The 14104-nt window shown below is 42.5% G+C and overlaps 2 protein-coding genes across 2 annotated transcripts in view; one reads left to right on the plus strand and one right to left on the minus strand.

The window, feature by feature from the left end:
* The window catches only part of b3galnt2 (beta-1,3-N-acetylgalactosaminyltransferase 2), a 31921-nt gene extending 24864 nt beyond the window's left edge, over positions 1-7057 (plus strand). The window contains 5 exon segments of the mRNA XM_052024064.1: positions 946-964; positions 966-1069; positions 3208-3367; positions 5391-5447; positions 6191-7057. Of these exon segments, the coding sequence (XP_051880024.1) occupies positions 946-964; positions 966-1069; positions 3208-3367; positions 5391-5447; positions 6191-6322 (472 nt within the window). The 3' untranslated portion in view covers positions 6323-7057.
* A 986-nt stretch (positions 7058-8043) lies between these two features.
* The window catches only part of tbce (tubulin folding cofactor E), a 50692-nt gene continuing 44631 nt past the window's right edge, over positions 8044-14104 (minus strand). Inside the window, exons 16-17 of the mRNA XM_052024065.1 lie at positions 10266-10354; positions 8044-9782 (exon numbers count right to left, since the gene is read on the minus strand). Coding sequence (XP_051880025.1) covers positions 10293-10354 — 62 coding nt within the window. The 3' untranslated portion in view covers positions 8044-9782; positions 10266-10292. The remainder of the gene's footprint in view (positions 9783-10265; positions 10355-14104) is intronic.

The raw sequence follows: 14104 nt of genomic DNA on the forward strand, positions 1-14104 counted from the left end.
TTGGTGGGTATCTCTGTCCAGTCTGATTAGAAGCTCTGAGTTCAAACCCCACTCCAGAATCAAATGTGTGATCCAGGTTGACACTGGAGTGCTGCGCCTTTTAATTTCAAAAATATATTTTAGTCTTAAAAATGCATACATACAGGAAATACAACACAATCCGTACATATCCTCCTTTACATTCATAGTGTTTTGAAATCAATACATTCACTCTGCTATCGTACCATGACATCTTCCTAGCCACTCGGGTCTTCTCTTTAAACAGTACACCCATGTGGTGTTGGGAGTCTCTGACACAGGACCCTGCCTCTCACTGTCCCTTGGCGGCAGGGTCCCAGACGGTGGCCTTTCCCCCGCAAAGTGCTGCACTGCCAAAGGTTCTGTCCCTCGTGAGTCGTCCCACCTCGGCCCAGTCTACTCACTCGGCTTGATGAAAGTGGTACCGTTCTAAAGACGTGGGCGGGTTCTCCCCGTGTCCCAGCAAATATTTACCCCCACAACCAGCATCACTAAAGACAATTTAAAATGATCACAGCCATGCTTTAAGGTCCCTGTCCCAAAGCTCTGGGATTCCTCCTCTGAACCACTCTGCTCTTCCAGCTCACTTACCTCCTTTTTAGAAGCTCAATGAAACCCACCTCTCCAACCAAGCCTTGGGTCATTGGCGCAGTGAAACATTGCCACATGTGGCGGCTTGCTGCTTCCCATTTGAGTGCAGTGTGTCCCTCAATACAACAGTGACTGTCATCGCTTTGGATGATTTGAGGTGGTGAAAAATTCTATATGAACACAGCTCATGGTATTGAGAGGGATTCTGATGTGGAATCAGAGACGAGGGATATTTTGAATACACAAGAATCTTAAGCATGGAGGTTGAGCACTTCCCAAACTATCTGCCTGCTGGAGATATTTTTTAGTGATATAATATCTTTTGTTTACAAACAGGTCTGTGGACTCGACAAACTTTCGGGTTGCTGCTAAAAACTGACGATGACTGTTATGTGGACGTAGAGGCCGTGCTGGAGAGAGCGGGAGACAGGCTGGGAGCTACGAACATATGGTGGGGAAAGTCAGTATCTGTGTATTCACAAGTCCTTCACCAAATCAGTTAATCCTAAGCAGTTCAGAAGGAGAGATTTGCAGGGCTTTGTAGCAAAGAGTAGGTGAGTGACACTCGTTGGACTGCCCGTCCAGTGAGCTGGTGTGGCCTGTGCGATCTGATGACATGGTGATCTGTATGGCTGGTAATGAGGAAATGGTTGTCGCTGAAGTTCATCTTTGTTTAATGTGGTTCATCATTCTTTATACCGGATAACTTGCCATGTTTTCTGACCAAAACTTTGTGGATCCAATTACTAAATATTCCTCTGTCATCACCATGGCCCACAATCATTCACCTCACTCTTTTTTCTCCAGCTCCACCTGTGGATTTGTTCCCTTTACACTGCCATGCATGCTGTTTAGTTCCATTTTAAACTCTCCAAATTATGGTTGGAAGAATGGTGTGAGGCGATATAAAGTAAATGGTGCAATCTAAAGGGGTGTAGGAGCAAAGAGACTTACATAAGCCAAATCCTTGAAGGTGACAGGTAAAGTTGAAAAGAGTATTAAGTAGGAATTATTGGCCTTGCTTTGGGGGTGGGGGGGGAGGGACATGGACTACAAAAGCAACAAAGTTGTGGTACTTGGTTTTTATATCATGTGTACTGAGATACAGTGAACAACTTTGTTTTGCATTGCCATCCCTATAGATCATTTCAAAACATAAGTACATTGAGAAAGTACAGGGGGAAGCAATAACAGAATGCAGAATGAAGTGTTACTGTTACAGAGAAAGTGCAGTGCAGGCAGACAATAAGGTGCAAGGCCATGACGAGGTAGATTGTGAGCTCAAGAGTTCATCTTTATTGTACAAGAGTCTTATAATAGCGGGATAGAAGTTGTCCTTGAGCCTGGTGGTATGTGTTTTCAAGCTTTTGTACCTCTGCCTGATGGGAGGGAGAGAATGACCCGGGTGGGTGGGGTCTTTGATTATGTTGGTTGCTTCACCAAGGCAGCGAGAAGTGTAGACAGAGTCCATGGAGAGGAGTCTGGTTTCCGTGATGTCCACAACTCTCTGCAATTTCTTGTGGTACAAAGCCATTATAAAATGCCTGCTGCAAAGTTGTGTCCAGCGCACTTCATGGAAGACTGTAGAGGCTTTTGAGAAGGTGCAGAAAAGATTTACCGTCGTGGCGTCAGGAACAAAGGGCCTCAGACAAGGTGTTGGGGCGGCTCTTCACAGAGGCGAGGAAACAGATTTGATCACAAAGTTCAAAATCATGATTGGTTTTGATTAGTAAAAAGAAAACTGATTCAAGAAGCAGAATGATGATAACTGGAAGACACAGATTTAGTGTGGTTGACCAAAGAACCAGAGGTGCTTTAGAGTGTGCACAAGGAAACTTTTTTTTTTGTTTAAACAACGTTGTGATCTGAAATGCAGTCCTGTATAGAGGGTGGAAACATCATCAATAGTAACATTTGGAAGGTGATTATATGTGTTCCTGAAAGAAATTGCTGAGCTACAAGGACGGACCGAAGGGTGGAATTAATGGGCGAGATGACCTGAAATGGCTTCCTTTTTTTTCCCTGTCCAATCTTAGCACTGAGCAAGTGTGGAGGGTGAAACAGATGGGATTTCAGCCCTATGATCGAATTGCAAGATTTAATAAAGATTTAACAAAAAGTTAACTGATCCCTGGGATTTCTAGTCAGAAGAAGGGCAGGGGGTTTGTTAGAGGACAGGCAAAAGGCAGATTCTGTGAACTAGCAGAAGTGACAAGGACAGTGCAGGGCAGGGGCAGCTGGCAACGGGAGAAAGCTGGATGGGTGTTAGGGCAAGTGTAGATGATTATGGAATGTCCAAGGAAACTGCACGTGGAGGAACAGGGGTTGTTGGATCTGTATTTTGGAGCTGGAAAACTAAAGTGCCTTGTAGAACAGTGCACCTCTCTCTGCAGTCTCTATAGAACGGTGAGGTGTGGATCCTTGAACTTGTGTTGAGTTTAAAAGTTGACAATTAGAATCTTCTTGTATAACCTTTGCTTATCTCTCTGTGTGGATGTTACATAACCAGCTCAGATTTCAGCATCAACTGCACGTCATTAGTATGTGTACGTCCAGTAAACTTGCAGCTCATTGATTCTGCTGACTTGATTTGCCCAGTTTCAGGCAGAATTGGGCAGTGGATGGTAGTGGGAAGTGGATGGAGCTGGAATACCCGAGCCTGGTGTATCCCGACTTTGCCTGTGGTTCTGGTTACGTTGCCTCTTACAACCTGGTCCAGTGGCTGGCAGATAACGCAAGGACACTCAAAGTCTATCAGGTACTGGGTGCTGCCCTGTGGGTTTTAACTGAGTTCTGCAAATGATGCTGTAAGTGCACTAGTTTGTTTGCCCTTTAGTTTAACATTTTAAGCAAGTAGGACTTGCTCGATGAAGGAAGGCCAGGGTCCATCCAGTTTCCCTGCTACAATCCTGGTAGTTGCACCACACAATAGTGGAGTTGGTCACTAACCACAACATGCAGTCTCCACCAGTTAATCTCTGCAGTGTACCATGAGGGAAACCCCAGTGGCTGAGGACTTTGGGAACCAGGGTCCATAATCCCCTCTTCCTCCCCCGTATACTCCCCAGTAGGCCATTCGGCCCTTCTTTGTCATCGTACAGATCATCGCTGGGCTTCCACCCCAGCTCCACCTGAAGCCCAATCCTGGGAGAGTTTGACTAATTGGGTGGCTCTTTCGAAGAGTTATACGTCTTTACTCATAGCACAACACTCGTAGTACAGCTCATAATGTAATTTTTGGATATAAATCTACCTAATTTGGGTAGCTGCCTTTCCTTACCCAACTGGAAGATTTGATTTCCCAAGTGATTCACTATCATCTCCAGGGCCAGTTTTATTTTTGGTTAATTTAAACAAACTGGACAATATCACAATGGGGTTTGCGAAGGCACAATGTAACGTTTTCATGGGATTGCTGACTTCATTGAAACACGGACACCAAGTATGGAGAAGGAAGGGGATGGGATAGAGTGGTGATTTGGCACAGTAACAACTTGCAGTGCTCATGCACTTTTAGACCAAACAGCTGCAAGTTTTCATTCGGTTGCTGCTAATCCTTTGTCGGTGCTTTACTCTGAAGAGTTTATGTTAAGAAGATCAAACTTCTTACTAAATGAGATTACATTTAGTGATTTCCAACAAATTTCTTGTGTGCGTGTTCAAGAGTCAAAACCTTCTGTATTATTGACCGACCAGGAGCAGGAGTTCCACCTACCTCTGCCAGTGTCTGGCTCTGCAAACTTCCACACCCTCTCCAATCCCAGTCAGGTTACCATTTGCTACAATATTCGGGTCTACTTCATCAGTTAGGTCATGACTGACCTTGATCTGCACTCCATTACAACTTGCCTTAATAATCCAGTGAAAATCTATTTGGCTCAGTTCTGAAATTTTCAATGAACCCCCAACTTTTTGGGGAGGAGCTACCCTTTGTACTCCTGGAGTGAGGAAGCGCAGCATGACTTGTGAGTAGCAGAGCTCCAATTTTATGTCCCCTTGTTCTGGGCTTCTTCCATCGCAATAAGTATTTTCTCCCTTGTCCAGTCTAACCAGATCCTGCAGGCTTTAGTTTACCTCATTGGATGGTGCACAGCGAGGGGATGCAACCAGGCTGTAGGAAAGCTCTTTAGTGTTGGATGCAATCTCTTTAATGGTAGTTCCATTGTCTCTCCATGGGTTAATAATCCAGCTCAAGGTAAATCTTCCTTATTCCCTTCTGCATCAGTTAGTTAAACGTGGTGCCACATCAGGTGAAGTGTGGGTCATGGAGGGTTTAAAATTAACAATCAATAATAAACAAATCTAAGAATTCAGCAGCATCATGACAAAACCAGATCTTAATCTTTTGCCACTAAAGTGGAACCAGGAGACCAAACTGTCAGAACGAAGTCTAGATTTTTCAGTAGGACGGGAGGCAGATGTCTCTGGTCAGGGTGAATTTTACTTTCCACTCCAGTCACTACTGAGGTGGTGATGGTGGGTCTTATTTGAACTCTTGCAGTTGATAAGTATTTCCTCACTGCTACTGGGGAAGGAACTGGTGATGAAGAGCCCAGTTAAGTAAAGTATGGGATTACTTGTGACCTGGAGAACGTTGCATAGTCATGTATTGCCATTGTCTTCCAGGACAGGGCTCAATAACTCTTATTTCTTTTTGAATGACGATCTTTAAATTAATGTGCTGATGTTGTTCAAATGTATTTAGATTGAGTAGTTCACATTGTAAGCAGCTGTAGATTGTAGGTGTGAGATTAATGTGCTGGTCTGTATTGTGGTTGCAGGGTGAAGATGTCAGCATGGGCATTTGGATGGCTGCTGTTGGTCCTCAGCGGCATCAGGTGAGTCAACTACACAGATTTTTGATGTTGCTCCCCCTGTGACACTGTGAAGGGTTGAAATGTGGAGAAATTATCTATGGAATTGCAGTAACTTTGGCTTTGTGGTTTAGTGTGCACAGAAATGGGTGGGTCATTTGAGGTCCATGTTATCTTCACCCTTGACCTTGTTCGCTCATTAATCTACCCTTCTATCTTCTCTAACCCTTATGAACACCTTCAGAGTCGTAGAAGACTCAGAATCATACGGCATGGGAACGGGTCCTTTAGCCCCCAAGTCCATGCCAACCATCAAGTACCCACTGAGACTAATCCCATTTCATTCTCCCAACATTCTCATTAACTCCCCTTAGACCCTACACAATGGGGGTGATTTTTACAGTAGCTAATTAACCTACCAACCTGCAAGTCTTTGGGATACGGGAGGAAACTGGAGCACCTGGGGTGGGGGGGAACCCATGTGGTCACAGGGACAACGTGCAAACTCCACACAGATTGTGTAGGAAGTCAGGATTGAACCTGGGTCACTGGAGCTGTGAGACAGCAGCTCTACCAGCGGCACCATTGTGCTGTCCTTGTTTGGAAGAAACCCTAGCCTTTGCAAGTGTGACTTCCATTTTCATTGAAAAGCCTTCCTTCTAATTCTTGCAACTCACCTTTGGGGAGCTCTTCACGTTGCACGCATTATAATTAAGCATAGGTTAAGGAAGAGTACGTCACTTGTCTCTCCCTGCTTTTGCCTTCAGGACAGCCGGTGGTTGTGTGAGAAGAAGTGTCTACCAGGTGCGCTCTCATCCCCCCAGTATTCGCCAGGAGAGCTGCTGGAACTGTGGAAGAATAAGGAACTGTGTGGAAACCCCTGTTACTGTCAAAAGTGAAGACCACTAGTGAGCTCTCAAGCAAGACAGGACAATATCAAAGACCTTAAATGCTGTTGGTCCAGCATGTGAACACTTCTCTTGATTGGTTGTGGTCCATCTATAATCAAGGAATTAATGAACAGTGTAGGGGTGGGAATGAAAGGATCAGAGACACGTTCCCAGCTCTGTGTGGCCCTGCTACCGATCTTCAGAATGCTTGTGAGCTGATGTTGCTCTACCTGTACCACTGGCTTACACACTATTATGTGTAACAACAGAAGACTGTCTCATTCAGCCAATATTAGAAACCTGCCTATTTTTGTATTTCTAAAAATTAAAGTACTCTAAATCCTTTTTTTGGGGGGTCTTTTTCTTGCTGCAGAGTCAAAAGAAAGGAACTAACCAGTGGGAGCAGAAAATTAGAGGAGAGGTTTGAGTGGAAAACATCTCAAAAAGACAGTGGGAGATGGAAATTTGGCAGTAAGTAGCCATTATCCCCATCAGCAGGATGCGTCTCCAGCTCCCTGGGGAGAATAAATCGAACCTTTCGTCCTGTTTGTCAGTGATAAGGATGTACAACTCTCTCCTTCATGTGTTTGCTGGTAATTAGATAGAAGCAGTAAACTGTAAAAGCAGAACAGTGACAGCTAAGATGTTTATTACAGGGAAGTGCTGAGAAAGTCACTCAGGGATTTAGGATGTGTAACTTGAGCACAATTTGCAGGAGGCAAATTGGTAAATCACATTCACGCCGTTTTTACTGAAAAGCCTTTTAATTCTTGCAAACTCACCTTTGAGGTAGTCTTCACTTTGAATGCATTATTAGTGTAGATTAAGGAAGAGTACATGATGCTGTCGTTGAAGGGGTAAACTAAGATTGACACAACTAACCTACAGAGGTTGAGGGTAGTAGGTGATGGTTACATGGAGGACAGCTTAGAGGATGACTTTTCTGGGATTTCTTAATCTCTTCAGCAAATAGAGATATTAAATATTAACACAAACAAGCTGCAGGGGAAGGATTCAAGCTGTCAAGACTGCCTGCACAGTTAAGGTTTACCACCTTCACATACAGATTGGTGAGCACTTTGTTGTCACAAGGGAGGAGGTACTTGGGCCACTGAATCTATGCCAGCTTTCAGAGCAATCCTGTCCCCTCAATTATTCCCTATTTTCTCTCTCGTCCTGCTGGGGAATAATGTGCCCAGTGACAGGTGAGGTGGGTTCTGGGAGAAGAGGGTACACAGAGGCTGCAGCAAACTTCAAGAATGTTGGTTATTTTTCAGTAGGATGAGGCGAGATTTCAGATGAAAGAAGAAAATTAATGATGTAATCTTTCTGGTGCAGTACAAAACCCCAGCTCCTTCTGAACTGGGGGCCAAAGATCACACCACAGTTGGAAACAAGTCAATTCATCAAGGTTACAGGGAAATGAGTGAGGGAATGGGACTGCATAGGGTAGGTGGGGTGAAGAGCTTCCTTTTGCAGCCTAAGGAAATATCTTAAAAATATATGGAAATATTTCATTAACTGCATAGCTAGTGCTTTGGAATGAAACAAGTACAATGAGGAAGATTTGCATTTATACACAAGTATGTGAAAATGTTCGATATACGCAAAGGTAATTTTATAACCATCTTTTCCTGTCCTTGACTTCAGCACACAGCAAGTGTTATAATTACAGAACATTCATTGTACACCATGTTGTTTTAATTTAGCTAATGAGGATGAAAGTCTGATTGCAGCAAAAACCTTTTATTTAGAGTGAGAGGAATGGATTTTGTATTAGCTTCTCGCTACAGCTACTTATCCATGTCAAATGTAATCAGAACTCTTGGAACCCACAACACTGCTATACAACACTCTAAAGATGTGCGAGTCTGCTGAGAAAGCTTTACAAGGAGAAAAATATTCTACACTTTTCACAATGTGAAAAGCTGAGAGAATAAAGAGAAAAGGCAGCATCTGTGGAGAGAGAAGAAAGAGGTAATGCTTCTGCTCTAACCCTTTGTCACAACTCTGCTTTAGATCCAATCACGCTTAAGTAAACTGAACACAAAGCCACATTAGGGGATCTGAACTGAGAGTAAAAAGTAAAAATAATAGGACAAGTTTCTCACAGCCTGGGATTATACTGATGAGAGGGCTGTGACAAAACCCCCAAGATGTAAACTGTTGTGCTTTATTTTTTCACTATTCGAATGTCTGTCTCTGACGGGTGGCACCCAGCACATGTGCTGAGTGTGAAGTGGGGAGCTCAGCCTTTTGTGATACACTCAACACTGCTGAGATGTCATGGGGCAGAGGTGCGGTAACCAACACTTCCACTGCAATAGTTACTTGACCTTAGTCAGTTCAAAGGCTAAAATTGGATAGTGTGGGAAGTTAGCAAGTACAACTACATAGAATGTAAAGAGAAAATCTGTTGTAGGAGATAAGTTCAATTAATAGTCAGGAGAATGTAAAGGAGTTAAACATCACTTGCTTGTAATTCATGATGGAAAGAAAACCTTGAACTTGTGCTATGTCAACAAATGCTTCCTAGGTAATTACGACTTCCTGACAGTGCTCCACTCAATCATTTTTACACAGGAATTCAAACCTCTCTCTCCCCAGGAACGTGTAGAATATCATTCTCCTTCAAAAGCACCACTGCATGTTCAATCACCAACACCCCACCCCTGTCACAGACCACAGCTCGGGAGAGACAGGGAAAGGAAGGAAAAAGGCCACTCCCAGCATAAGCCCACTGGACAGACTGCAATGACACACGTGTTCTGCTACCCTGAGGTTCATGTTGTGAAGGACAGGAGAGAACGATAAAGTTCAGACAAGAATCATCCAAACTCGTTCATTGCCAGAAGCCAAAATATTTGTTAAGCAACTGAAACAAGAGTCCAATGCAGTAACATTAAGGACCAACATCCAAACCACCAAAAGACACTTAACAATGAACCTTTCAGCTCAGTTCAAATCATTCTGGGTTCAGAACCACAGGATGCAAAGAGCAAACACTCAAGGTTTACAATGAATACTGGAGGTGCTTGGTGCCCCCATGGTTAAACAGATGACATTATTTTTAGAATTGCTACAAACTGTACCTCAGTCCAGCTCGTCCTGAGCTTTTTTTTAAAACCAAAAACAATTAAATACAAAGCTCTCCGAGTTATGTTGTGGGTGCAAGTTACATTTTGAACTCTAACATTTGCACCAGTCTGTTGCTCCAAAATTAGCACACCAAAAACTGTTGTTTGCCAGCATGTTACAGGAACCACTCCCAAAGCTGTTTGTATCACGAGATCACATGCATCTGCAAACAGAGTGCTGGGTTGGTGCTGAGAAACGTCTTCCCTAGAATGTTCTTCCTTTCCCTTGATATATACACACCTACCACCGCACTAGTATACAGTCTCCACTCTCTATTGAATAATATGAAAGAGGTTTCAGGTCATTATCCATGTCTATCTCCATGTCCATCTGTGGAAAGGTACAAGATGTTTGTCACTAATCAGTTATTAAAAAAACATACAACAATATACACTGTTACATAAAACCACACATTACTGCCACAGTATGCTAATGTAGGATTACACAATACTGCAGTGTTAATAAAAGACTTGCATTACTGCATGGTGTATTAATGTAATACTCCTTAATGCACTGATGTGATGAACTGATCTGTATGGATGGCATGCAAAATAGTTTTTCACTTTGGTACATGTGACAATAATAAACCAATTTACCAATACTACACAGTGTGTTAGGGTAAAACTACACAACACTGCATGTGTAGTGCAAGTCCATATAATATTGCAGTTCATGCTGGTACAAAACCTGATGCATTGGTGTTGATGTTAATACTATATAATGCAGGATCTGTGTGTCTGCACTAGCATGTCTTTGCATATTGTAATGGCCAAAATAACTAAGCAATGTTTGGCATCACCTTAGTGCCTCACCTTTTGAACTGATGTACGTTAATTTTAGTTCAGCACCTGGAACCTGAGCAATCGATGAAGCAGCCCCTCACTTTCTGAATGGTCATGGAGTCTACATTAATGGCAAAAAACATACCAGTTCTGTTTGTGAGTTTTAAAATTTCAAGATTACCATTAAGGAGCAACATCTTCCTTTTATAGTGCGTTTTTCATGTGGTAGAACATTCTAAAGCACTGCAAATCAAAGTGGTAAAAGTGTTACAGACACAATTGCAAAGTAGACAAGGTTAGGAATGAAATATTTAGAGGAGACGGGCAAAATGGAAAGGCGGGGTAGGGCAGCCACAGGATAAAGGCAGTAGAGAAAAAGGATCTTAACTTGGAAAATCAAACAATTATTTTATGTTGAGCTCTAAAACAGCAAGGAACAGAAAACGTTGGTGGGATCTGTCAGCTGGCTGACAAGCAGTGGGAGTGACGTGGGGTATAATGTGAATCAGGTGATTAGAGGCAGGTGTAACAAGGGTAAAACAATAGTCAGATTGTTTACAATAAAACAAAAATGCTGGGGAAAAGCTCAGGACGTCTAGCAGCATCTGCTGAGTTTTCCCCAGTACTTTCTGTATTTATCTCAGACTTCCAGCATCTGTGTTTTACTTTTCATTGTCATTATGGATCATTTAGGCTGGGCAAACTGAATTAGCACAGAGGATTACAACATTCACGGAATGTGTACAAGGTGGTTTCTTGAGGAACCAACCAGGGAGTAAGCCCTTTTAGATCTAGTATGTGCAACGACAGAGTTAATTAATAATCTTGTAGTTTAGGGACCCTTAGAAAATCTTTTGATCATAATACAAAAGAATTTTATATTAAGTTTGTAAATGATTTAACCTGAAACCAGAGTCTTAAGTCAAACAAGTAAAATACCAATGTATGAGGTGCATTTGCTTTGGTAGGTTGGGAAAACTAGGTTATAAGGTATGACAGTTGACATGCCCACTTAAAACAATTAATATCCCTTTAAGACGCAAAAACACAACATTGTTAATTTAGTATCAGATCAAAGGAAAAAGGATTATAATCTTGCCAAAAAGAGTAGGAAGGCAGAAGACTCGGCAAGGTTTTTAGAATCAGAAAAAGGTGGACAAAGACATTGTATGGGAAAGGGAGTGCAGAACACAAGAGTAACCCGGCGCAGAAACATCAAAAAGACTTTAAAAACTTCTAAAGAGATGTAAAAAAAAAGTTGGCAAGTTAATGTGGATCTCTTACGGATTGAGGCAAGAGGAATTATTAGAGAATAAGTAAATGGCACTCAAAATTAAACAAAATATTAAATTCGTCTACAGGAAAAGAGACACAAACCTCCTGGAGATAGTGGAGAACGACAGGGTTAGAGAGAATGAGGAGCTGAAACTGTTATGAGCCAGGTTGCTATTTGGTGAATGTCCCTTTAAGGCAGCTGGACAGTAGAGTAGTAGTGTGTGTGTGTGTGGTGTTATCAAGACAACTATGTGCTGGCTGTTTTTGCTTAGTGAGTTGAAGTAAGTCGGTGGGGGAGGTGGTGGTAGAAAGAGAGAGAGAGAGCGAGAGCGAGAGCGAGAGAGAGAGAGAGACGAGAGAGAGAGAGAGAGAGAGAGCCGAGAGAGAGAGGCGAGAGAGAGAGAGAGAGACTGACTGACTGACTGCTCGTCTCCGTAACAATGGATGAAGAACAATAGCTGTGTCTGTCACTACAATCCATGTATGGATTTTTGGAGCAAACAAGTGGAGTCCATTTTGTCGTTAGCCTGTACTGGAAACAGGTATTTGTGTGGGCAGCACGTATTGAATGCCTTTGGGGTGGCAGATACTTCGGAACAAAGCAAAGGAGATCATCAGAGATTGAGGTGTCGTATGAGTTCCATCATGGAACATCTGAATTTCGTAAATTCTCTCTATATTCTCTCTATATTTTCTCTTTGGTCAACGGTGGTTTTGCAAAGCCTTTGCTCATGTTTCACCTGCTGACTTGCTGAACTGAACTTTGACAACTATTCTAGACTTGGGGTTTGGGAATTTGCCACACACACACCTCGAGTTTAGTTTTGGGGTTAATGTTAATATCTAACACTTTACTTTTCTTACTATCATGAGTAGTTATTAATAAATAGTTTCTAACACTTATACATGACTCGGTGTGTTTCTATTGTTGCTGGCACATAACAAAATAAATTAGTATTAGCAAGAATTTTGTATTGAAGTTAATGTGACTGAAAGCCAGTAACACATGACCTGATGGTCAGCTTCCCAAGGACTTGAAAGAGGAGCCTTTAGAGAAAGTGGATGCACTATCTTCCAAAATTCCATAAAACAAATCCTAAGGATTGGAGAGTAGCAAATGCAACCCCATTATTTAAGAGAGAAAACTGGAACCTACTGACCTCCATTTAGGGAACTTAGAATGTTAGGACTGGCAGGGTCAACATGGATTTTGGAGAAGACACTGAAGTTTAACAATTCTGTTAGAGTTCCTTGAGTCTGTTATGAGCAGAATAGATGAGAGCAAAGCAAGGAAGTGGAATCAAACCAAATGAGCACATAGGATCAGGGTAATACACTGGCATGGACTGAAGATTGGATATCGTAGGAATAAATGGATTTAAGCGGTGGGTTGCTGCAGGGACCAATTATTTGGATGAAGAGATCAAGTGTAATAAATCCAAGTTTGCTGATGATACAAAGTTCTGTGCAGGGCAAGTTGCAAGGAGAATCTTCAAGGAGTTAGAACAGATGAAATGGACCTGGTATAATTATGTGCATGGCCTCACATGTAGCAAAATGTGAGGTCATGCACTTTTGGAACAGAAAAGCAGAATTCTGCCTAGTAAACCTCCGATACCCACCATGCTACCTTTGTACCGGTTCAGCATCTGGCTCACCAGGTGATGTTTCCTGCGTTCCCTTGAAACTCAGCAAGGGGTCCAGTTCCTGCAATGCTTGAACCTCACATGGGCCTTGGCTCCCACACTCCCTTTAAACTCATTCACTGGAAAATTCATTATAATACCTCATAACATCTTAAAAAAAGGTGGATTGGAGTGTGTTGGGGTAATATCCAATTGTCTTGAAAATCTACCAGTGCAGAACCACCAAAGACCAGCAGCTGCTGGATTATTGGAGCTTCACAATACAACATGTCATGAGTTTGGATGTGAAGAAGTTGTTGAGGACAGGTACACAAACACACATTTTATCTACATTACTTCAGGAGCAATTATTGAATATTTGAAAAAGCTTTCAAAATTTCAGGAGTTGGAAGAGGTAAGAGGTGTGTTCAGCAGAGACAAGTGAGTTATGGACACAGCCCAGCGCATCACAGAAACCAGCCTCCCCTCCTTGGACTCTGTCTATACCTCTCACTGTCTTGGTGTAGCAGCCAGCATAATCAAAGACCCCACCCACCCAGGTCATTCTCTCTTCTCTCCTTTTCCATCAGGTAGAAGATACAGGAGCCTGAGGGCACGTACCACCAGACTTAAGGACAGCTTCTGCCCCACTGTGATAAGACTATTGAACAGTTCCCTTATACGATGAGATGGACTCTGACCTCACAACCTACCTTACTGTGACCTTGCAGCTTATTACACTGCACTTTCTCTGTAGCTGTGACACTTTACTCTGTACTGCTATTGTTTTTACCTGTACTACTTCAATACACTCTGTACTAACCCAATGTAACTGCACTGTGTAATGAATTGACCTGTATGAACGGTATGTAAGACAAGTTTTTCACTGTACCTCGGTACAAGTGACAATAATAAACCAATACCAATACCAAACAGTACATCCTGTTTCACTTTCAGGCAATTCGGTTGTA

Source organism: Pristis pectinata, chromosome 10 (genome assembly GCF_009764475.1).
Source record: "Pristis pectinata isolate sPriPec2 chromosome 10, sPriPec2.1.pri, whole genome shotgun sequence".
Lineage (NCBI taxonomy): Eukaryota > Metazoa > Chordata > Chondrichthyes > Rhinopristiformes > Pristidae > Pristis > Pristis pectinata.